Raw genomic sequence first — 24,302 nt, forward strand, 5'->3', positions numbered from 1 at the left:
TTTAGAGGTTAAGTTTCTTATTTGGCCGATATCTCGAATAATAATCATTTTAGAAACTTGGCATTTGAGACAAAGTTGTAGAAAACTTGATTTTTAACAAGTTTGTCGAAGACATCAAAGAGCTAAAACCTATAACAGAGAAGTTAGAAATTTTATCTCACTTGTAGGGGGATTAATCAGAAAAATAATAGTTTTTTATTATAGAGCTGATTTTACTGACAAACTTCTCCGAAGACACCGATATGCTAAAATATGACCTAAAAAAGTTATAAGCAACGATCACGTTTTTCGCATTTTGGACCACTGTGCAATGGTCGGAAATTGACTAAAAATAACGTTTTTGATTATAATCATAGTTGTTTTGTAAAATTAACTGAAAAAAAGTTAAGGAAAAAAAAACGTTCGATTTTGGCAACATTCGATTTTGGCAACACAAAATGTACGGGCGTGTTGCCAAAATCGAACGGGGTCTGTAGTCGCTATTGTCAATATTTTCAAAATCATCAAAATATTGTCAGAATTGTATTTTTTTCTAAATTTCATTATTTTATATTATACTACCTATACTATATTATACTATTCGTTTAATGTTGATCAGTAAAACCAATCAAATTTTTAAATTATAAAAATTTTGAAAATTGTTTGTAAAGTTTATTTTTTAAATTTGTGAAAAATGGAAATCCCCTTTTCAAACTGACACACATTATTCGTTCGTCAAGTATGAGCTAGGGGTGTCAAACTGAAATTTCTCACGTTTGGCACACTTTTCTTGGAAAATGCGGTAGAAAAACGAGAGAACATACGGAAGAAAATGAGAGAAAGAGAGTGAGAGAAAGAGCGCCAGGCACCCAAAAATTCCCTCTCTCGCACAAACAACCAAACTAAACTGATCAAAGCATCATAAACCGTCTTTCAGCTCGGTTCGGTAACGGTGATTCAGTGCGCTGCTAAATGAGAGATCACGACGATTCGGTTTGAAAACTGCTGCTGCTGATTTTCTGCTGGCTTGCTTTGATACGGTCGTTTCGGTCTCGAGTTGAAAAGTTCGCTAAGCTTGGGACTTGGGTGTGTGTCGTTGAGTGTGAAATTGTCGGGGTGCACGCATAGTAAATATACAAAAGTTGAGTGTTGTCAATTGGCTGCGCTGCAGCGGCATAAACAAAAAGTGCATCATCTCGGCGGAGCAGCGAAATCTGCTTTCATCTAAAGTGCTTGAATAAACAAAAGCAGACAAAATGCAGTCACACAGCAAGAAACGAGTCTGCTATTACTACGACAGTAAGTATTCAAGAAATGCGGGGCGTTGCGTTAATTCAATTTTTTTAAATAAATTTTATGTTTTCCGAAAAAAATAGATTTTAAATTCTTAGTCCATTACTAAAACAAGATTATTAACCACAAGCCACATCCACTTTCGGACCATTTCCGCTGCTCCGAAATAGTTTTCTAATTTTACGGTCACTGTCTCTAGCCCGTACTTTTCTAAGATGGCGACCGTACAATCAACATGCGAGGAGTCGATTTTTGTGTTTTCGCTTTTACGTCGACCCTCCACTGACAAAGAGAGCGGACGGAACCCGGAGAGAAAAAAGAGTGGCGTGCCGATCAGCCGGTGAAAATTAACCTTTTTCCTTCCATCCTCGTCGAGTGGGTTGGGTTTTTTTTCCTGCTGCCTTCCTTTACTGAAGGTATGAAAATGTTGGGTGATGTTTTTGTTTTGTGAGAGTTTAGGGAGAGAGGGAGTACAGGTTTGTGAGAGAAGTACGGTTTGGTTTGGAAAGGCGGATTCGGTAGAGCGGGAGAGAGAAAAAAGTACGGTCGCTCGAGTTGTTGAAAACATTTCGCAGAAAACAGCGGGTTTTCCCCGCGGAGCAGTGCTGCCCAAAAAATGGAATTTTCAAGAAGTTAGAATCATGTGCGTGCTAGTGGGATGCAGCTTAAATTTAGGACAATTCTAGAGTTTGTTTTAATTAAGTCGTGTTTCGAGAAAATCGCTGTTGAAGTTTTGTAACCTCTTTTTAATTCTATTATTTAAAATATCGCTCGGAATGAGGCTTGTCGGGAAGCACCCTAAACTAGCGACCGCTTGGAGTCGCCACTCTCAGTGCACGCTCACTCAAGAACTTTCAAAATGATACACGCTCAACATTTTTTTAACGGAAAAAACTAAAAAACTCTTGCAAAATTCTAATAGTATACATAATACACATAATGTTGTTCACCAATATGCAGAATGAAATTTTACTAAGAAGAATACTTGGGTTTGTTTCTCTTACAGTTGCAGTTCAATTTATGGTTAACAATTGTATATAATTGAAATCATTGCTAAAAACATGAGCCAGATATGTTTATACACAATCTTCAAATAGTAATTAACAACACTAGCGGTAGAAACTCATTATCGTTATCAATGAATAACCAAAATAAAAATTATTAGTAAAATTCACCTAAAAATCACCGAGATTATCTAATTTCATTAGTTTACCCTTTATCTGATTCAGCTAGAAAAACAATGGAATGGCAAATGTTGCCTGTTATACCATTTAATTTGAAAGTTGAAGCAAATATCCGTTGTAGCCTTTTTTTAAATAAAAAAATTGAAGCTCTTGGAGTTAATAATGCCGAGCGATTCTTCATATTTCAAACTACATTTGCTGGGTTTTTTCAGATATTTTAAATATTTTTACGTACTTTCACGTTCAAAAGGAAAATTAAAATTATCGAAAAATATATTTAAAATGGCGAATAACAACAACTTTAAATAAAGTTTTATCAAATGAGCTTTAATGCACTTAATAATCCTTTGCCTTTGAAGTTGACAAAACATTTTTTATTCAATAGAGTATAAAATAATTGTTTTTACAAACTCATGTTTTAAACACGGAGATAAATATCGTAATCCCTTCTATAATTGAATGTTTTTAACAATAAATCTAACAGAATCATTTAAATATAAATTAATAAGTGTAGCAGATTCAACGAAAATTATTTGATTGATTTTGAAAGATCCATTTATCTAACAGTACGGACAGCTTTTCAGTAGGATAAGCTGCGAAATCAGACGCCTGAGGCAAAGTTCAGTTGATGAACCTTTTCCGGACATTTTTGTAAATTCTAATGATGCTTTTTTTTAAGTTTTAATTTTAGAAGATGATTTTTCGGAATAATTATATCAACACGTTTTGTTGCCTTTCGTTTTCATATTTAAACCATGATTGCCGCCACGGTCAAGGAAGAGGTAAGCCCAGCGTTTTAATATCCAAACCCTGATCCCTTCCCTGCTGTTTTCCTTTGCATATCAATGCTTGAATTTCCAGCAACTGGTGCATTTAAAGGAGAATTTAGCATTGGCTAAAAACCATCGAGAAACTGCTACATTCGGCGGAGATTCACCTGGTGGGGAGGAAATGCAATAAGTAATCAATGAAATTTAATTTATAACCTAAGTCTTGGGTAAGTGCATTTGATACTGACCATTCTGGAAAACGTCATTTTAAGGGAAACTCATGAGTTATTTATCGAAGCGGATTGTGTTCATCTAACAGTCCGATCCCGTAGCTTGTGTTGCCTTCCGCTGTCGTGAGCTTTGCTTCAGTGGTGCTTTGAAGCATTTCAAAAGAATTTTCTGGAATAAACAAACGATCTTCTTTATTTAAAAAAAAAAGAGTTTTGTGATGACTTGGATTTAATTAGTTCTATCAACACAATCTAAACATAAAACGAACAATCACAAACACTTACGATTCTTTTTGGAAGGGGTCCTTTTGCAATCCACATCATTGGTGCTGGTGGTTCCGGTTTCCATGGTATGGCAAACAGTTGAAAAGCGTTTGCGCTTCTGCAACAATACCAGCTGGGAGTACCATCTACGATCGCCGCCGGAACCAATTTTCCTTATTGAGAACCTCGTAGATTCCGCCGATAGAAATAATTTGCAGAATAATGACTATAACTGCTGGTCGTGCACCAGCAACAGTACTACGTAAGCGCTGCCCGGGAAACGTACAGGACGTTACGATTTTTCGGGTAGCTGAAGAGCCTTTGCGATTTTCCCCCGATGTGGTGCCAGTTACAGCTGGCTGAGCACCAGCAGCAGCACTTCTTTTTCGCGAGATTCGCGTCGATTTAAATGATTTCGTGGAAGGTGGTAGCATTTTTACAACTGCAGCGGAACCCACATCTACGCCACGGTTTAGAAATTTTTGCGTTTGTTATTTTCTTTGTTTTGATTTTGCAGACGTACGGTACACGCTTACGCAAGTTTACTTATATGTTGATTAAAACCTCGCTGATTGAAAAAATCAACAAAAAATATTTTTTTTATTTGAAACCTTTTTTAAATTCTTATAAAGTATTGTCAATGCAGTTGAAATCCGAAGTTTTGGCGCTGATGATTGGCAACCTTGCCAACCAGCCAGTTTGTCAACATGAAATGTTGCCAATGAATGTCGTTGGCGCTGATTTTCATGAAAACTCCGGTTTGGGGATTTAGCAACAATACTATAATTAAAATAAAGCTAAAAAAAAGCTGGATCAACAGTCATCTTATCCTCCGTGAGGACAGCATAGTTTTGCTTTCACACATTACACTTAAATTGTTGGGAGTGCGATAAATCATTTTACACAATTTACAAAATATTCACTCACTTCATATGTAGCTGTCAAAATGTTTTTCAAATGTGTGAATGTGTGAAAACCACACACCGCGCAGTTCCAAAATTTACACATTTTTGAAATCTGCGGATTAGGAAAGAGTGTTTGAAACCACACTTGTTATTTGATATTTTTCTTCATCAGTTTCGTATCAGCCAAGTAGAAATAAACCACACCATAGATTTTTTTCGCTTGGATCGTCGTTAAGAATTGTTTTGGAGAATCAAGTAAGCTACCGTCATCATTTTAACCTAACACACCAACAAGTACAGATCTTGGTTCTTGCCAGCAGTTGATGCCTGTTCACTAAGAGGGATACAATTAGAAAAAATAGTTAAGTTTAAAATAGTTAATTTGAATTTATTCATCACCTCCCGTTCGCATTAATTGAAACAGTGTGCCATTTTCATACATTTCTAGTTTTGAACACTTTTTGCAAAATGTGTGAAACGCACACATTTCGGTTCTTTAGGCGGTGTTTTACATTAATATGCAGCAGTACCTTCACAAATTTAATGGGTTGGTCTAGTAACCTCTCTTATGGGTGAAAATGCAAAAGCTAGTGTTGTAAAGTGTTGAGCAGTGTGAAATGCTTAAACTCATATTTTTGGTTTTTTTAATTGTTCATATTGTCAATGCTCTTTGATACATTAGTAGTAATAATAGATAATAGCGTATATGGCCTAAATAATTTCATTTCCTTCTATTGATCGGGCGTTTTTGGTAGTCACATGCACCCTTCGGTCCCGCAACGAGCGAGTACTGTATTTAATCAATTTGATCAAAAACAGCACAAATTTGAATTCAGTGAGCACGAATTGGAACGTTTCCCGTTATTCCGACACAGAAAGTACGGAGAAATTCCTTTCTAAGATACATTGTGCAAAAGAATAAATTATTTAAAGCTTTTTTTTAAATTCTGAATAAGTCATTTAAGTAAAAAAAAAATTAACCTTTTTTAATGCTAGACTAATTCATTAAATCAAATTAACTTATTAGTTTTACATTTATTAATATTATAATACAAATCAAAAATATATTTTGAGTAAAAATAAACCGTACCATAGATTACACATAAACTTACATTGATTTAATTTTGTCTAGCGTGTATGAAACCGATGCAAAAAAAATAAGAGTGTAATTTTGATGAAGCAGAGATGCCAATTTCTTTTAGAACATGAAGTTTTTTTTAATCTAACATATTTAAGCCTCATCCAATTTCGGTTGCTGATACTTGTTTATGTTTAAATACACTTAGAACTAGACGATGAAATACATGTCTCAAGTTGTGAGTCGAGACACAAGAAGCTCGAAATTTTAATTCGTCCTTCTAACCCCAGCAAAGATGTGTAAGCCTGCACTAAAAGATTAAATATGGCTCCTTTATCTGACATGTTTGAGTGTTATAAAGTTCAATCTGTAGCTTGGAGAGTTATGTAATATGTAAACCAAAACTTATGCTATGTATTTAAATATTAAACTTTTTTTTTTATTCCAAAACTTTCAAGTATTTGAATATAATTGATTTTATTAGCTTTGACAATATTCAGTTAATATATTTGATTTAGATTTAAACGCAATAAGATTCGAAAGCGTTTACAATGTGTTACAAATCAACAAATCTCTTTGCGACAATTCAACATGTTTAACATAATGCGGTTGTAGAATGTACTCATTTTTCAATGTTGATGGTATTTCTGATGCAGATAGGATTCGGTTTTCCAGCGTCCAGAGTTTGTTTGCTGATGCATTCAAAAATGCTCGTAAAGAGAACTACATAATTCATTCATGATGAAATTAAGCAATGAAAAATGTATGCTTGAAAAATAATTATTTCATGCATAAAATCTACCAAAATAAAAAAAAAATACTGTTTCTGGCTCCCTTGCCACCGACCGAAAAGTAAACAAACCGAGACAAAAGTGAGAAAATCGAAAAGTTTTTCGTGATTTTAACAGTTTTCACCACCTCGTTCGATATCCTCACCGAGCGCAAAAGATGCGGGAAAATAATGGTAACCTTTAGAAATCTTCAAAAAGTGTGCCAGTCTTACCAAAAAAATTAAAAAAATGTAAGTACAATTTTTTCTATACAAAATTTTACCAAAAAGAACCAATTTGATCAGCGCCACCTGTTAGTGAATAGTGAACTAGATGATCAAAAATCATACGCCATTGTCTTTAGAAATCAGTATGCGATACGAAAATAGATGAAAATTAGGCTAGTGTTCGAGCTAGTTCGAGTGAACATGTACTTATGACGTTTGGCATTGCATGATTGGCTCAAACGTCGTTTTGCATGCTAATAAATTGTATCTCAAAATTTCATTTCATGCGTCTTAAACTTTCCTATCATTTATTATTGTGCTTCAAGCCCTCAAGTTCTAACATTATATGTATGGCTCGTCTGCATAATGGCAATTATTGGTATGTTATTTAAAGGAATTCTCCATGTGCCGATCACCTCAATATAAAGCATAAAAAAGATGACTTACGTTTGAATCCCTGGAGCGTTGTCTAGTTCCTCGCGGGTGATATACGCTCTACAAAATCTATCCATGTTACTAACACTTTTAGTTTTGTTGGCAGCCGCTGTGGTGGAATAATTATGAAACTGAAAATCAGTCCAGTCATGAAAAGTACGCTATCATACTTACAAATAGAAGAAGTAATATAATTAACTGGCTTGAAACACTCTCACGATCCATTTCTGTTTAAATCTTTTACCTTAACATCACTCGCGCAGCATTTTGTGAGAAAATGCACAAGGTCGCAAAAACCAATGGGCGATGGGCGCGCTCGCAACCCGGGTATACGATTTCTCGTGTGTTAAACAGAGAAAGGAATAGCCTTCACTCCAATTTCACTCCGATTAGCTGTCATTCTTATGGAAATCTGTGTAAGAGTAAAGAGCAAGCTTTATTCTTTTTAGCAGGCCCAATCCCAATGAGCCGAACAGTTATTTTGCGACCTTTGTTTTGCACGCCTATCCAGTGCAATGCAAAACGTCGCAAAACCAAATTGCACTCGAAAATGAGGAAGATAATATACGTCCTAAATTCAAACCATTTTGTAGAATTTATTTATTGATCAAATGAAACAAAGTTTTTTTCTAAGATAGATCACATGTTTATCAATCGTTTGCAGCTAATAACTCAATTTTGTTTACATTGGTTCTTACGACGTAATCAAAACTAACTCTAGAATTTATCCTATTCGGTCATAGTCTTATTTGGAAAACGGCTCATCATTTGTCGTTATATTTTAAATTTCCATTTAAGATATAGTGCCTCCTTAAGCGGACCATAGACTACACAAATAGCTTGGGCAGATTCGATGATTCCACGACGATTGTTTGATTCTATGCTCGCCCACATACGATACAAACATATTTCACGCGAACACAAACGATTGCTGGCGAAAACAGCAAGAGCAACAACAAAACACCCCTCCACTCGGCTAGTGTCGAGAAAATAGCATGAATTTTGTACGCTATGCCACAGAGGGTTATTTCTAAAGTTTGTTTTGATTAGGTCGTATGAACCATTAAAAACAAAATGGGGTTTTAGACTGCAAACGATTGTAAAAAATGTATTCTATGTTTATTAAAAACATGGATTCATTTAGTCATTAAATAACATCAACAAAACTATTTGAATTTTAGACGTATAATGACTTTCTCATTTTTTAGTGTGATTTGGTTTTAACGACTTTTTGCGTTGCGCTAAATTGCCGTGCATGCAAAAGGACCTAAACAACAGTTCGGCTGATTGGTTGTTCGGTCCTTTTGCATTTTCGAAGGAAGTGCATGAAATTTTGTGAAAAAATGCTAGTAAATCGGATGAAAATCGGTTGTGAGATTGTGTGAGCTGGCTTAGAAGAATGAATGGCTTAAAATTTTGCTGGGTAAGTGAGATAATATCATATTATGTGTTAATTTTTACTAGCCTACTACTTCATATATTTTTTTACTACAACAGATACTTCCTGAACAGTTTGTTAGCCTTACGATGTACTTGTTGGATCAACTGAGACACAGGTGGTAGCTAATAGTGTCCTGTCTCATAGAAACATTTCGCCGAAGGACAATCCAGCGCAGCCTCGATTCAAGGAGCCATTAAGCAGGCACTTAACGACGTATTTGTGCTTCCGATTGTTCTACACCTTCTACACGTTACTTCAAACAACTTCAAACGGGATAGCGAAGTTTTGGGCAAATTCAATCCTTTATCAAGATTAAATTCCAAAGTTAGCAAAACGACGTACGCGCCATACCATCAAGGCCAAAGGTTGTAAGTACATGTTGACTTGTAAGAACAATAATAATGCCCATATTGAATACACGGGCATATTCTTTATCCATTTTACGATTGGAAACCAAGTTTTCAGACAATTCTGAACAATAGTTTTAATACTAGAATAAAAAAGGTGTTGTGAAACTTTCCTCGCGATTTCCTCGAAACTCGTTGAATGGCTCATACGACTTAATCAAAACAAACTCTAGATTTGTACTAAATATTTCGATCCCGATCGATTTAACTTAAACCGTTTGCGCGCAAGGCAATTACGTAATTACCACAAAAGATCAACTACTGGTCGCAGTGGGCTGTCTCCTACAAGGAAAAAAACCGGCGTTTCTCGAAGAACCTAAATTGTCTCTTATGGTTGCTACGATGGAAAACGATTCTCACCCTTAATCATCAAATTTACTATCCGAACTTTGAACCAACTTTTTTTCCCAATTCTGACCAAAAATTAAATATCGAACACCGTTGTATCGAAGAAGTTCTTCAATAACGATCCGCCAACTGCAACGTTGATAAAGTCGCGAATGCCATAAAGATGGTAAAACGACTATAAGGTACACCGGGGTAAGTGTGGACGCGGGGTAAGTATGGACGATGGCTATAAAATCAATACTGTGCACTATTTTTTCAAACTTTTGATGCAGAATGTTCAATTTACTTGTAATCTATCCAATAACTGTGAGAAAGATACGATTCAGACAATAACGGATGTTTACAGCGACTTTTTCGGAATTTTCTATTTTCAACTACGATGTCGAGTTGATGTGCATCTTTTTCAATTGCAAATTTCTCCTAAACTAGCTGGCTCTCGATGAAAAACTCTACATTGAAACAATCCTTACATTCCAAACAACCAGTTAGGAAAAGAAACGGCGGTTAAAAATTGAGAAAAAAGAGTTTATTTACAAAAAACTAAAATTTTGTCTCCAACTCCTACCTGGGGTAAGTGTGGACGGCTTTAAAAAGACTTGATGTTTACACATTTTTTCAATTTTCTCTCCTTCATACTTTATGAGTTGTATTATTTAGCTATATTTAGCATTCGGATCATGAAAATTTTAGTAAAGTACTTATTTGTTCTGTGTTTTTGATAAAATCGGATCTCGTGTGTTGTAACATAAATTACACACTATAATTATAGTATCATGAACTTTTTTCAAAATTTTGGACGGTTCGAGCAATAAAGTAACGTATTCAACCAAGAAAACACAAATTTTTTGAAAATTTCCTGAGAAATCAAAGGGAAAATCTACCGTCCACACTTACCCCATAAAGCGGGGTAAATGAAGACACCAGCCGTCCATAACGATTTACGTGATAACTTTTTTCGCTTTGCTTCTATCGAGCTCATCTCTTCAGCTTTTGTAAACAACATGTTCTGCATCACATTGAACGTCAATTTTTCAAAATTGCTCCACTGCTGATTTTTTAATGATTTTTTAAAGTTGAACTATACGAAAACCCGTCCACACTTACCCCGGTGTACCTTAATCGAAACAAAAAAAAATCAAACTGCTCTTCGAAAATCATTGAAAGCATAGATGATTTTACAAAGTTTCATATACTTTTGTTTCGAATCAAATTCGCTAATTTGCACTTTTCACCCCTCGCATATGTCCAATAATGCATCGTCATCATAATTAAAATTCCAATAAAAAAAATAATGGCAACCCTGCCACAGTTCAATGAATCCTCCGCACCAGCATATCTTCGCGTTCCATACCGCAAGGGGCTAGGAGACAGTGCTCGTAAAATTTAAAATTGTGCTACGCTTTAGCGCTATTCCGTTTTAAGCTTCCCGATCTTATTCCCCGAGCGTGAAAATATGAAACATGCTTGAATGCTGTTTGCTACCTGGCGCAATGAATTCTCTTACAAAACTTGTTTCTTGGCGCGCGCGCCCAAATTTCTTAACATTGATGCTTAACATCTCTATTTTCCTTATTTCTCGCCACAACCAGGTGATATCGGCAACTACTACTATGGCCAGGGACATCCGATGAAACCGCACCGCATACGGATGACCCACAATCTGCTGCTCAACTATGGCCTGTACCGCAAAATGGAAATCTACGTAAGTACGTCTCGGTGGTCGAGTGGTTAGCGTGGTAAGATGTTAATCGCTGGTCCACTGATGGCATGGGTTCGATTCCTATCTCGGTACTGGGTGTTAAATGTTAATCTTAAGTTGTCCACGTCATTTAATTCAGTCTGTAAAGCCTAAATCGGCTAAGACGGTGTATGTCTTTTTAAGACTTAGAATGTTTGACCTAAATCTAGCAGGACACACCCTAAGATTTTTTGATAACTTTGCTTTTAGCGACCGCACAAAGCGACAGCCGACGAGATGACCAAATTCCACTCGGACGACTACATCCGGTTTCTCCGATCGATCCGTCCCGACAACATGTCCGAGTACAACAAACAGATGCAGCGATGTAAGTTTATTGTTAAAATAATTTTTAAACATTCGATAATTTATTGATTTTTTTGTTACAGTCAACGTCGGTGAGGATTGTCCGGTGTTCGATGGTTTGTACGAATTCTGCCAACTTTCGGCGGGTGGCTCCGTTGCAGCTGCCGTCAAACTGAACAAGCAGGCATCGGAAATCTGCATCAACTGGGGCGGCGGTTTGCATCATGCCAAAAAATCTGAAGCTTCCGGGTTCTGCTATGTGAACGACATCGTGCTCGGGATCCTGGAACTGCTCAAGTATCACCAGCGGGTGCTGTACATCGATATCGATGTGCACCACGGGGACGGTGTGGAGGAAGCGTTCTATACCACGGACCGGGTGATGACGGTGAGCTTCCACAAGTACGGGGAGTATTTCCCCGGAACTGGGGATCTGCGAGATATCGGCGCTGGAAGGGGAAAGTACTATGCAGTGAATATCCCGCTGCGGGATGGCATGGACGATGAGTCGTACGAATCGATCTTTGTGCCGATTATTTCGAAGGTGAGTTGGAATCGATGCCATTTTTTGTATAAATATTTAGAAATGTTAGGCCAGTTTCTTAACACATTGAGGACCAAATACGAGATTTCTCATTTTTCGCTTGTAGCGAATGTGCTCCTCTTAGAAGCTAACTTTATTCCACAAAATTGAACACACCAATCCCGGTGACCCATAAATACTAGATTTGTATGTTTTGGTCAAGCGAATTTTGAGATATAGAACACCAAATTTTAGTGTTTCTCGGCTTAGATTTCTTCGCGGTCCTTAATTTGTTAACAAGATTTCACAGTCATCTAAGAACATTGTTTTTTTTTTGGTTTTTCTATCGAGTAGATTCTATAAGAGTTAGGATTTTTTTTGGCAGGATCACCAGTGTGACTTGCTTGTTTAGATCATTTTACGCTTTTGGTTAAGCTTGAACCTTTATTTTCAACGTCTTACGTCACCGATACATAAATACAAATTTAAATTTCTTCGAGAAAGCATATTACTTTAAAAGACATCATGATTCAAAGACTTCTAAGCCTGTTATCGAGCAATCAAGTAAGCCTTTGTATCTAGACTACCGATTCATACGAGTGCTTTTGATACTAGCAGGGTAGTAGCATGAGAATTCAGGAAGAAAATTTAAGTGTCAAAGAATATGACAACATTAGTATACAGTAAGGTTTTTTTTACCTTACTTTACAGTAAGGTTTTTTAAAATCTGCGTAAACAAAACCGCGTGTATTCCCGAAAACCTTGTAAAAACCGCTTCAACGCAGAACTTAGATCTGAGACCTAAGACCTGAAGACTGAGAAATTAGACAAGAGACTTGAGACTTGATACCTGAGACATTGGACGTTAGACATTGGGCAAGAGACATGAGACTTGAGACCGGAGACATGAGACCGGAGATATGCGACATGAGACCTGAGACAAGAGACCTGAGACCTGGGACAAGAGACATGAGCCCGGAGACTTGAGACATGAGACTTGAGACCTGAGACATGAGACAGGAGACATGAGAAATGAGGCTTGAGACATGAGACCTGAGACTTGAGACCGGAGGCATGCGACATGACTCATGCGACCTGACACAAGAGACATGAGACCTGAGACATGAGACCTGAGACATGAGACCTGAGACATGAGACCTGAGACATGAGACATGAGACACGAGACATGAGACCTGAGACAAGAGACATGAGACTTGAGACTTGGGATATGAGAATTTAGACCTGCGACCTGAGACCAGAGTCATGACACCTGAGACCTCATGTCTCATGTCTCCGGTCTCAAGTCTCATGTTTCTTGTCTCAGGCCTCGGGTCTCAGGTCTCATGTCTCAGGTCTCAGGTCTCCATTCTCGTGTCTCTTGTCTCATTTTTTTTTCAAATAAAAAAAAATCAAAGTGTTTTCCTTTGAAAAAAACTGCTTTTTCTCTCAAAACTCGCGTGAATAGCGAAAACCGCGTGAAAAAAAACCGCGTTAAAAAACCGTGTAAAAACCGCGTAAAAAACCTTACGGTAAATGATTAACGTCTAGGGCCCAAAATCCGGGATATATCTTATATCATAACCACAATCATGATCCTAAATTCGGGACAATGATTAGGACGTACGACCTGGATCAGGATCAGAGTCCATTACTTCGAGTTGGGATCAGGATCTAGATGATGATTCAATATCAGGATCTAAATAGATCAGAGTTCAGAATGAGGATCCTTATTCAGAATCCGGAATAGTATCAGGGAATGAATAAGGTTCGGAATCAGGATCTTCTGTTGAATTAGAGTCAGAATTGGGATCTTATTCCGGAACAGGAAACCCTCACCCAAAAGAGTTTGTAAACCACGAATTATTAATCTGGTCAAACCGTTTTTAATTTTAGTTTCCTCGACCCTACATATCATGTCTTTACTAAGTTGTCTTCAAATTCTCCCATTCTAGGTGATGGAAACCTTCCAACCGTCGGCTGTGGTGCTGCAGTGCGGAGCCGATTCGCTAACCGGCGACCGGCTGGGCTGCTTCAACCTGACCGTCAAGGGTCACGGTAAGTGTGTGGAGTTCGTCAAAAAATACAACCTCCCGTTCCTGATGGTCGGCGGCGGAGGCTACACGATCCGCAACGTTTCCCGCTGCTGGACCTACGAAACCTCCGTAGCACTGGGCTGTGAAATCGCAAACGAACTGCCGTACAACGACTACTTCGAATACTTCGGACCGGACTTCAAACTACACATCAGCCCCAGTAACATGAGCAACCAGAACACCACCGAGTATCTGGAGAAGATCAAAAATCGACTGTTTGAAAATCTACGCATGCTGCCACATGCTCCGGGCGTACAGGTGCAAGCCATCCCGGAGGATGCCGTGAACGAGGAAAGCGACGACGAAGACAAGGTGGACAAGGACGAACGGTTACCGCAGAGCGACAAGGACAAACGGATAGTGCCGGACAACGAGTTCTCCGACTCCGAGGACGAGGGCGAGGGCGGCCGAAGGGACAACCGATCATACAAGGGCGGCGCACGGAAGCGGCCGCGACTGGACAAAGACGCCAAACCGGAAGAGGTCAAGGACGAGCTGGAAGTGAAAGGTTAGAGCGCATTTTTGTACAAACACCTTCTCTGTGTCCGTTGAAAAAAACACACGCACATACGGGTGGGTCTCTCCCTGTTGGTCCTTTGGCGGTTTGGCGCGGATGCCTTTTTTTTAAAACTCTTCCTTTTTTTTATACTCGTTGGAACGTATCAGAGAGAATAAAAGTGAGAATCTTTAATTCAAGCTGCGAGTGTTGTTTGTTATTTGGGGCACGCTTGGCTTGGCCAGGCGTTTCCAGAAATAGATGGAAGAATCTCACTTTGTGGTACGTCCCTCTCGAAAAACGGTCTTAGGTTTTTCTTTCTTATTTCGTTAGGCCTAAAATTCCTTGAGCGATAGATAGCATGAGTTCTAAGATCTTTCGTTTTATTATTTTAACCCTGTTTTAAATATGTTTTGCGTTGAAGCCCAGTTTAGTCTATGTTTTGAACTAAGCCTTAATATTCAGCCCTATTATCGCCAAATGTAAAACTCAAATACGAATTTCCATTGAAGGAATTTTTTTCTGAAAATCAGGACAAGTCTGGACATGTCCTCTCGTTAACCTGGAATGCCGTTGACTTGTCAAAAACAGATGTATTGAGAAATCTTCAAAACCACGGATTTAAAAAAATATCGAAACCTCCCGTATAAAGCTATGACAGAAGTTTATTGAAATTTCAAGAAGACTTAAGGAAGGTAGGTTTCCCAAAAGATTTATAAAACTAATCTTCAAGTCCATTAGAAGACCGGAAACAGGACACAAACTTGTAAATCTTTAGTACTCCAATTTTAATGCCAAGACTGACATCATGGCGGACAGAAAATTGTTGCCATGCCAGGAGTTTTACGTTGTAAGTGAACTCTGAAATAAGTCAGGAAGAATGTGGCCAAATTATGCATAAAATAATCCAGCTTTTTCAACAAAATTCATCGTTTTTACAGTATAAATTCATGCCTTAGTTGAATTTAGAAATGTGGTTCAGAACGTTCTTCGATTTCAGTTAGGTTGAAGCCACAAATTTAATTCTCATTTGTTCTCAATATATTAACGGATTGATATTATTTCTTCTTTAGATTCCACCGGTGACAAAGAGGACAGCAAATCCGGCGACGACCCTAAGAAGGAAACCTCGACCGTTGCATGATCGGCACTGGCCTCGTACCGGAAATAGCGATCCCTCTGCCAGTAGGCGCAACAATGAGCGAGCGTACCCAGCTCATTCATCGTTGTTTCTACTAGTTGGTTTTTAAAAAAAACAGTTTTTTTTTCTATTGCGTATGACAACATTTTTGAATGATGTCTTTCCAGAGTGGAAGTAGAAAAGCGCATTTACCCAGAAGGATGACTAGAAAAGGAAAATTAACAAACAGGAAACTATATAGGATTATACAACGCTCGTAGTTTTTACAGATCTTGATCGAACTAAAGACATCCGTCGAAACAAAAAATTTACATAGAAAGTAACTAAATAGTAAAGCTAATAGGAAAAAAGCGAGCGAAAGATTCCTAATTATTATCATAAACAAAATCAAAGGAATCGTTTTTTTTTTTTAATTTTCTGACAAAGTATCGAACGTAATCGTAACAGTTAGGTATAGTAGAAAATATTTATTTATGACAAACATTAAAACATCGCTCAGCACAGGTAATTTTATGAAATTAAAAAAAAAACTAGAACAGGTCTGTACAAGGGAAAAAATCAACACAAGATTGATTTTTCTACTAGACAGAGAGAAGAATGATCTCAGGAATGGCACACCCCCGTTTTTGGTTGAATTTTAACGCTTCCATAGGAAAAATACTATCATCCACGATTTATACTACTAATAGGATTCCCTTGATATCATATCGAACTTGGATGATCAACAACCAAACTTCCATAACGAAAAAAAAGTTCTGTCCCCCAAAAAATTGGACTCGTCGCTCTTAATGGCAAGAAATAATTACAATCAGCAAAAAAAAAAAAAAACTAGGCTTAGGGAAAATTTAATACCCACTACTACTTACAGTAAGTAATCGTTACAATGAATACATATTGCGAAAGCAAGCTAGGGAACCGATTCGGACATACATATGTTAGTTTAGCAATCACGAATAACAATTATTCAACTGTATTACGTAGGTTATAAGAATAATACCGCGATCGCTATTAGTTTGTAAGGGGAGGAATTTTGATTAGATTGACCGTGTCGATAACGACAGGCAAATACAAAACTATGATGTAAAAGAAAAAAACAAATTCAACTAAAAAAAAACACTTAAAGTATTGAGATTAAAAACCAATCTGGTTGAAGTATTCAACCCAAATGCACTGGCACTGTTTTTAAGTATGGTATTCCGAATTTTGTCCTTTTTGAAACTGAAAATCTACACCTGAATTCAAATTCTCTCTAAAGAGAAAACATTCCAACATCAGAACTGCTAAAAACACTCTAAGCACATGGAACAAACTGAAATAAGACGAGCAAACATAGGCAAACGTCAAATAGTTGGTGCTCCATGGTCAAAAACTCGGCAAATGAACCCTGGGTTAACCAGGGTAGAGCCGAATGGTAAGTTTTTTTTTATCACTGATCGCATTCTTACTATGAAAGTAGTGCTCAAGCCTTCAAGCTTTGCTTTGCTAGTTAAAAGTGAGGAAAACTACGTCAACCTTTTTAATTTTATAAAAATACGTCAGCAAACAATTTTGAAAAACCTCAAAAAAGTAAGTTGGTTTTTATACTCTACACTCTTTTCCAGAAATTGATTTGAAAAAAAATTGAAATTAGAATTAACTACTAAATATTGCTGTTAAATTTAGATCAATCGGTAATACTGAGTTTCTCTTCTGAATTTCCATTACGATTTCAGTCTAAGATTTTATTTCTTTAAGGGAAAAAATCACCGTGAATTTGTTTTTGGAAATTTTTGAGCAGCTTTATCGGTGAGTATTATAGATTTGAAATGATGGACGGATAGACCATAGGAAAAAAGTTACTAAGGGCCATATAGTCCAAGTCACTGGCCCTCCTATAGGAGCCCATTCGCTCCAAACCAGAAGAAAGAAGAAGAATGTTACTAAGGTGTTGAAAAGAGCGAGGAGCATTGATGCTTGACCACATACTGATTTTTTGTCCCTCACTAATCAACTGGCCTAGGACAGATGAGCGAAAACGGAGAGCTGTTTGTAGAATTTTGTGCCAACAACAACATGGTGATCGGTGGATCGCTCTTCCCCCATCGACCAGCACATAAGGTCACTTGGGTATCCCGAGATGGCCGAACAGAAAATCAAATTGACCACATCTGCATCAGTCGAAAATGGAGAAGGAGCCTTCTTGATGTCCACAACAAGCGAAGCGCAGACATTGCATCTGACCATCACCTCGTCCTTGGCGAGATACGACTGAGAGTTGCGCGTGTCCAACGGCGCGAGGAGAAAGTCGGATGTCGATACGACGTCCGCCGGTTGGAGAATCCAGAGGTGAAAAGGGCATACGTTGAACAGCTAGAATCCCGAGCCTCGGAATTGCCGGCAGACGGAACAGTCGAAGAACAGTGGTGTGAATCAAGAATGCCTTTATCACGACGAGCCATGGTACTCTTGGTAAAGTGTGTGGAAGAAGAAGTGAATGGATGTCGGATGAAACTTGGAGGATGGTCGATGATCGGAGAAAGACGAAAGTCGGAATTGAGCAGGCATGTACCGACCGGGTCAGCCAAAGCAGCCGCCCGCTTACGATATGCGGAGCTGGAAAGGGCAGTTAAACGAGCTTGTAGACAAGACAAGAGAGCCTGGACAAACTCCCTAGCCGTAGAGGAAGAAAGAGCCGCCGCCAATGGAGACATCCGATTACTTTATGACATTTCTCGCCGCCTCAGTGGTGCAAGGAATAATGGAAGAATGCCGCTGAAAGACCGAGCAGGTCAGTTATTGACCGATCGAACAGATCAGCTCAAACGATGGACCGAGCACTTCGAACAACTCTTCCGAGTCACGAATAGCGATGGCCAACAGAACCCACAGCTCGAAGCGCCAACAGTAAGCCGCATAAATGGCGTCAACTCGGAAGCGCCCTCGCTGGCTGAAATAGAAGCGGCAATCAAAAACATGAATTCCAACAAAGCATCTGGGATCGATTGCATCCCTGCTGAAATGCTGAAAGCCGACCCTGCCCTGCCAGCACAAATGTTGCACCGTCTTTTCGCTGACATCTGGGATACTGCAACATTCCCGGCCGACTGGATGCAGGGTATCCTCGTGAAGTTCCCGAAGAAAGGAGACCTGACTGAGTGCGGTAACTGGCGAGGCATAACGTTGATCTGTACAACCCTCAAAGTACTCTGCAAAGTGATCCTGAACAGAATCCAGGAGAAAATCGACGCTACACTCCGACGGCAACCAGCTGTATTCCGATCCAGACGATCATGTGTGGACCACATCACAACGCTACGAATCATACTGGAACAAATCAACTAATTCCAGGACTCTCTTCTGCTGGTTTTCGTTGATTTCGAAAAAGCATTCGACTGACTTAACCATGAAAACATCTGGGCGGCTCTAAGGCTACGAGGGGTCCCAGAGAAACTAGTCCATCTCACCGAAGCACAATACGAGGCATTTTCGTGCAAGGTCTTGCACGATGGTGTTTTGTCCGAACCAATCCCGGTAACTGCTGGAGTGAGACGAGGATGTATCTTATCATCGCTATTTTTCTCATCGTAATGGATGAGATTCTGACTGGATCGATCGACTGTGCACCGACCCGAAGATTGCCGTGGAATCCTTCAACAATGGAGCAACTGAACGACCTTGACCTGGTTGACGATATTGTTTTGCTCGCCCAAACACAACCGGATATGCAGAGCAAACTCGACGACCTCACCGAAAGTTCCAAGGCAGCAGGTCTCAAAGTCAATGTCGGAAAGACTAAGTCGATGGAGATCAACACAGCAAATCCCTTCAGTTTCATGGTAGCTGGGCAACAAGTTGAGAAAGTGAAGTGCTTCCAGTATCCTGGTAGCCAGATAACGCCTGATGGTGGTACCAGGAAAGACATCGAAACCCGGATCAGAAAGGCCCGATTTGCTTTTGCGAGTCTCCGAAACATCTGGCGGTCACGCCGGATCTCTCTACGAAGAAAAATCCGAATCTTCAACTCAAACGTCAAATCCGTATTGCTGTACGGGTGCGAAACTTGGTGCACATATGCGGTGACGACGCGAAAACTGCAAGTATTTGTAAACCGCTGCCTGCGGAATGTCATCCGCGCTTGGTGGCCTGGCAACTGGATCTCGAATGAGGAACTACATCGCCGGTGTCATCAAAGGGCTCTAGAAATCGAGATTCGGGAACGTAAGTGGAGATGGATTGGGCACACGCCGCGTAAGGATGAAAACGAGATTTGCAGAGAGGCGCTAGATTGGAATGAAGAAGGTCACCAAAGAAGATGCAGACCCAGAAACTCGTGGCGGCGAAGCCTAGCCGCTGAAATCCGAACTGTTGACGAGAATCTTGACTGGGACCAGGTGAAGACGCTGGCTCCGGATCGCCAACAGTGGAGGTCTTTTACCACGGCCCTATGAACCGGAGGATCGGCGCGGGATCATTAAGTAAGTAAGTAAGTAATCAACTAAGAGGAATTACCGAATAGAGCCGGCACTTCGTTCTGCGAAGCAGTTGATTATGGATGGTTCGACCGTCATGTGGATACACATGGATTGCACCTAAGACAAAGTGGTTGATCGACTTTACCCAGCAAACATTTAAGAGGGTATATCGCAGGAACAACAGAATTAATCAAACGAATATACCAGATGAAAAGATTGTATAAAACTTACCAAAAAAGCATATAGCTATAAAAGTGGAGGCGATATATCTACAATGACAAGATTTTAACGATTCGATTTCCCCACAAAATGTAAAATATACGATTTGCAGTAATTTGAGTAAAACTAAAAAAAAAAAATTTCCCCGACCGAGATTTGAACTCCAGCCTCCGAGTTGTCTGTCCGGTATCTTACCACTATGCCAACTCATAAGAAGAAATGATTTGCGCTATAGCTCTATATGTGAGATTTTCTGTTCACGAACCGGTCAAAGGAAGAAAGAAGGAAGGATCGCCCATTTATCGTAAATCAGTTTACTCAAATCGTAAATGTTGAATTATCGTATTCTCAACTATTTGGAGACATATTTACGAATTGACTAAACTGCTATCCGATTCAACTTTTTATGGGCAAAGCTTCTCGTAAATGAATGATAGAAAATCACTCAATACCAGCTTGTTTACGATGGTTATTGAAAATGTCTTAATATTCGATTTGGATTATCATTTCTATTACGATTTCATGTTAGCTGGGTATTGAGTAGGTACGCATGCGTCAGCTTCGTGTGTCCAACTCGTAAGTAAATTGGACGGAAATCGAGAACAATTGTTTGTGCGATATGTGAATTAGACTAGTCCACACGGTTGGTCTCCTAGATGATAGAAGGACAGTGATACGATAAACAAAAAAAACAAATTAAAAATATTTTCAAAACAAAACATTTTAATTCGCAAATAAATAACGGTTCTCTAATTCCTCTACCTGCTAAAACACTCTAATCGATCGACAGAATCGAATTCAGACTCGTTAGGCTATCACCCTGGCTCGATTGTGACAGCAACGAGTCCCGATTGTTGCTACCATCGCCCGCAGCAATACTGACAATATTAGTGTACCGTATTCGAGGCCCCCCAAGATAGCTGATCGGGTTGGCGAACTGTCGCTTATCCGCGTCCAAGAACACCGGTCCCAATCTTCGGAGTTTGACCCTGGGAGGTACCACCGGTCGTCGTTGTTCTTCGAGTTTCGTCGAATCGCTATTGTTACTACTGCTATTGGTGGTTGGTTCTACTTCTTTTGGCAGCTGCTGCTCCCCATCTACTGTAGTCGGCGAAGGCGTATTGGAGCGTTCATCGACTTCTAGGATGGTGGTTGTTTGCCCTGCAATTTGAGGCTGATACTTATAGTGCTGGCGATTCGCGGAATCGATACCGACAGGCGCAGGCGCGTTCGGATGAGCATCTACGGTGACCAGCGGGCTATCTACTGTGTCCTGTTTCAAGTATGCGTGTGTATTGGTGTGTTGGTGAGCGTTTAAGGGTGGTGTGTTCAAGTGTGAGTGTACGAGCGAGGAGTTTTTGGTTAGAAAGAATGATCTAGCGAGTTGGACGAACGACGGCGGGAGGATCCTTCCGTCAGGACGACGTGGACACTTGGCACTTACGACGGTTTGGCTGCCGGGTGGGGGACGTTCTAGGTGATATGGTGAAGTTGTTAGTCACAGTATACGAAGAATGAAACACATTTAAAAATCCAATGGGTTGTTGTATAAATCATCTTTATTTTTCTAGCTTGGTTTTGTTTTTCTCTTTCGCTAAGGTCTACGAACTAGGTTTTAAAGCACGAAACAAAATGAATGAACAGTCACCACGTGGTTCGTATTGTGGATCATCCAATTGATATTTTCGTAAGGTATTTACTAGGAAGAGATCGAAAATCCCACACAAAAAAACGCCAACACTCAAACCAAACACACGCCCTTCAAAAATAGTTAACAAGGTGTTAGCCACGCCCTCTTCTTAAACCATAAACAGCACATTTCACAAAAAATAGAAACAGTCACACACACTCAAAAGTAAACAGTCAGCTACGATGGCGATTCGGGTGCTTCGTCGATTTTGAATGGTAGCGGTTTCTGGCCAACGAGAGCTGCCGGTGGAGGTCCCCAGGATACCTGCCGAGGTCCTCGGGATCGCAGCCCATTGACCACCAGGGGACTTCCACTACCGGGTCCGGGTGTCGTTGGCACCGAAGCTTGGGATGAGGGTGAAACTTCGTCTGCAAACAGGACCAATTTGGCTGGTTTGCTTCGGGATGGGTTAGATTTGACCGTTTCCGACACCGGCGTTTCCTTCACCTGATGGATGGATGAACAGATGAAGAGACTTTTTGGATGATGGATTTATGGCACACACACACTCTGATGTATTCTACACGGGTACGAACCATGCGATGGGATGCAGAGATCGTTCTTCCTAGCACTGGTAGATAAACAATAAATTACTGTAAGCTGATTGGAATGGCTGGAAAACATGAGCAGCTTAAAAAATATATGATACGCTTATCATAAATGCAAATACTTTCAACAGACTAGATGAATGCTGATCACTAGAATCAAATTAGTAGGTTAGGATTAGATAAATCAACATAAAGATAAAAAATACCAAGCGACAAGGTTAAATTGGTGGCGAAAATTAGTACAATTACCATATTAGGTTTTTTTTGTTAACCAGTTTTTAGTGGGAGTTAATTGATTTAGTGATTAATACTTTAGTTTCGTTTTTAAGCGTGGGATTTGAATTTAAAATCTCGTTATTTCTAGAAGAAGAATAATCGTGTAAAATGAATAAGCCGTGACGAAACATGCAAGCGATATGTGAGTATGAGTTGCCTAGTTTGGTTTTGGCACTAAAACTACTACAAACTAACTACACGTGCTAAACATCGAATTGGTCCGATTTTAGTTGCAAGTCGCCAAGATCCAGCTTGTTCAGGGTTACTTCACTAATCGAGCTAAACGGTGCAAGGGAGGCGAGGGTAGACATGCTTACCGGGGCCGAGTCGAGCAGATCGGCAGTGTCCGCGTCACTGTCACCGTCTCCATCTTTCCCTTCTCCGCGGAGTGCTCCATCGGTGGAATCGTCACCGTTCACGGTTCCATTGCCATTTTGCAGCAGCCTTCGCTGCTGTTGGCCGTTTTGGCCTCTTGTCGGGCTCGATTCGGAGCCTTCATCTTCTTCCTCCACCAGCGATTCCCACTGGGGTTCGTGGTCCATCAGTTGGCTGTCTGCGAAGTTTAAGTAATAATTGCAAATAAATCTTACAGTAAAAACAGCGAACATGAAACGGGGTTTCCAACAGAATTCATATATTTTGTGAGATAACAAATAAATAATCTGTGGAAATCAGATTTTTTTTTAAATTTGGAACTACACTAGATTGTGAAGGTGCTAATAGAGAACCCAGTGTCGTAAAATGGGCAAAGAAGTTTTTTTCATGTATAATTAATTTAAGCTGACAAAAACCAAGCAGGTTCATTAAGATCAATGATGCGCTGAAACATGTTTGGCGCATATTTTACACCAAAATACATTCGCATAAATTTACCCTTTTTGTAAAGAATTCTCCCGTTAAAGCTTGGAACATTTTTTTGTGCAAATTTGGATGTTTCGTGCCTTAACACAAAAAAAAAAACATTTTGAATTCATGCGCCTACCTTTCGGTGTAAAAAGCGCGCCCACAATGTTTCAACGGTCGATGCATATGATCCTTGGGTGGTCTGATTGGTAAATTTGATCGTGGGACCGGGATTGAAATTGAAGTTCGTCGGACCAAGAATAAAATGGAAGGTTGAAGAGCCTGGTGGATAACATTGGGAGTTCATTGGATCAGAAAGCCATCGAGAGGTCTTCAGTCGGGAATCTTTTGGAAGGTCGTCGAATAAGGAAGTCACTGGGAGGTCGTTATATCGAAGTCGTGAAGAGTTTTGAGCTGATGCTATGAGTGTCGTCCGGCTAAAGCCATACAGTTATCAGTCTCAGGTCACTTATGAACAATCAAAATTCCATTTCATTTCAAGCCATTTCGAAGACAGTTCCAGGACACCCTTGAGGAAGCAAGTTACTGTCAAATAAGTCTCAAATCAGTCTTAAGTCACTGTCAAAAAAGTCTTAAATCAATTCCAAGTCAGGCTGAAGACAGTTATATGTAAGGGTTATGAAAAT

The 24,302-nt window shown here is 39.5% G+C and overlaps 2 protein-coding genes and 1 long non-coding RNA gene across 7 annotated transcripts in view; 1 reads left to right on the forward strand and 2 right to left on the reverse strand.

Annotated features, from left to right (window-relative positions):
• The first annotated feature begins 901 nt into the window (after positions 1 to 901).
• Positions 902 to 16,798, forward strand: LOC129758776 (histone deacetylase HDAC1). Its single transcript, XM_055756397.1, has 6 exons — positions 902 to 1,278; positions 10,921 to 11,033; positions 11,280 to 11,397; positions 11,459 to 11,919; positions 13,851 to 14,499; positions 15,561 to 16,798. The coding sequence occupies exons 1-6, from the start codon at positions 1,236 to 1,238 to the stop codon at positions 15,629 to 15,631; spliced, it is 1,455 nt and encodes a 484-aa protein (XP_055612372.1). The 5' UTR covers positions 902 to 1,235; the 3' UTR covers positions 15,632 to 16,798.
• On the reverse strand, positions 3,163 to 4,176 carry LOC129758778 (uncharacterized). Its single transcript, XR_008740064.1, has 3 exons — positions 3,742 to 4,176; positions 3,475 to 3,625; positions 3,163 to 3,393 (listed from the first exon to the last, which is right to left on the reverse strand). It is a non-coding gene; the product is annotated as an uncharacterized LOC129758778 (long non-coding RNA).
• A 4,203-nt stretch (positions 16,799 to 21,001) lies between the features above and the next one.
• The window catches only part of LOC129758775 (axotactin), a 236,653-nt gene continuing 233,352 nt past the window's right edge, over positions 21,002 to 24,302 (reverse strand). For 2 of the 5 annotated variants that reach the window (XM_055756393.1, XM_055756392.1), the window contains 2 exons: positions 23,130 to 23,365; positions 21,002 to 21,571 (listed from right to left, as the gene is read on the reverse strand). In XM_055756393.1, coding sequence (XP_055612368.1) covers positions 21,074 to 21,571; positions 23,130 to 23,365 — 734 coding nt within the window. In that variant the 3' untranslated portion in view covers positions 21,002 to 21,073. Of the gene's footprint in view, positions 21,572 to 21,596; positions 22,560 to 23,129; positions 23,366 to 24,302 lie in introns of those variants that run through there. The other 3 variants (XM_055756395.1, XM_055756394.1, XM_055756396.1) reach the window with 3 other exon arrangements.

This window comes from Uranotaenia lowii, chromosome 3 (assembly GCF_029784155.1).
Source record: "Uranotaenia lowii strain MFRU-FL chromosome 3, ASM2978415v1, whole genome shotgun sequence".
NCBI lineage: Eukaryota > Metazoa > Arthropoda > Insecta > Diptera > Culicidae > Uranotaenia > Uranotaenia lowii.

What these genes read in the sequence shown, in the direction of transcription:
- LOC129758776 (XM_055756397.1), top strand. Translation starts at nt 1,236, where the DNA reads ATGCAGTCACACAGCAAGAAACGAGTCTGCTATTACTACGACA. An exon ending in CAACAAACAGATGCAGCGAT is followed by an intron (nt 11,398 to 11,458) that starts GTAAGTTTATTG and finishes TTTTTGTTACAG; the next exon opens with TCAACGTCGGTGAGGATTGT. An exon ending in TTGTGCCGATTATTTCGAAG is followed by an intron (nt 11,920 to 13,850) that starts GTGAGTTGGAAT and finishes CTCCCATTCTAG; the next exon opens with GTGATGGAAACCTTCCAACC.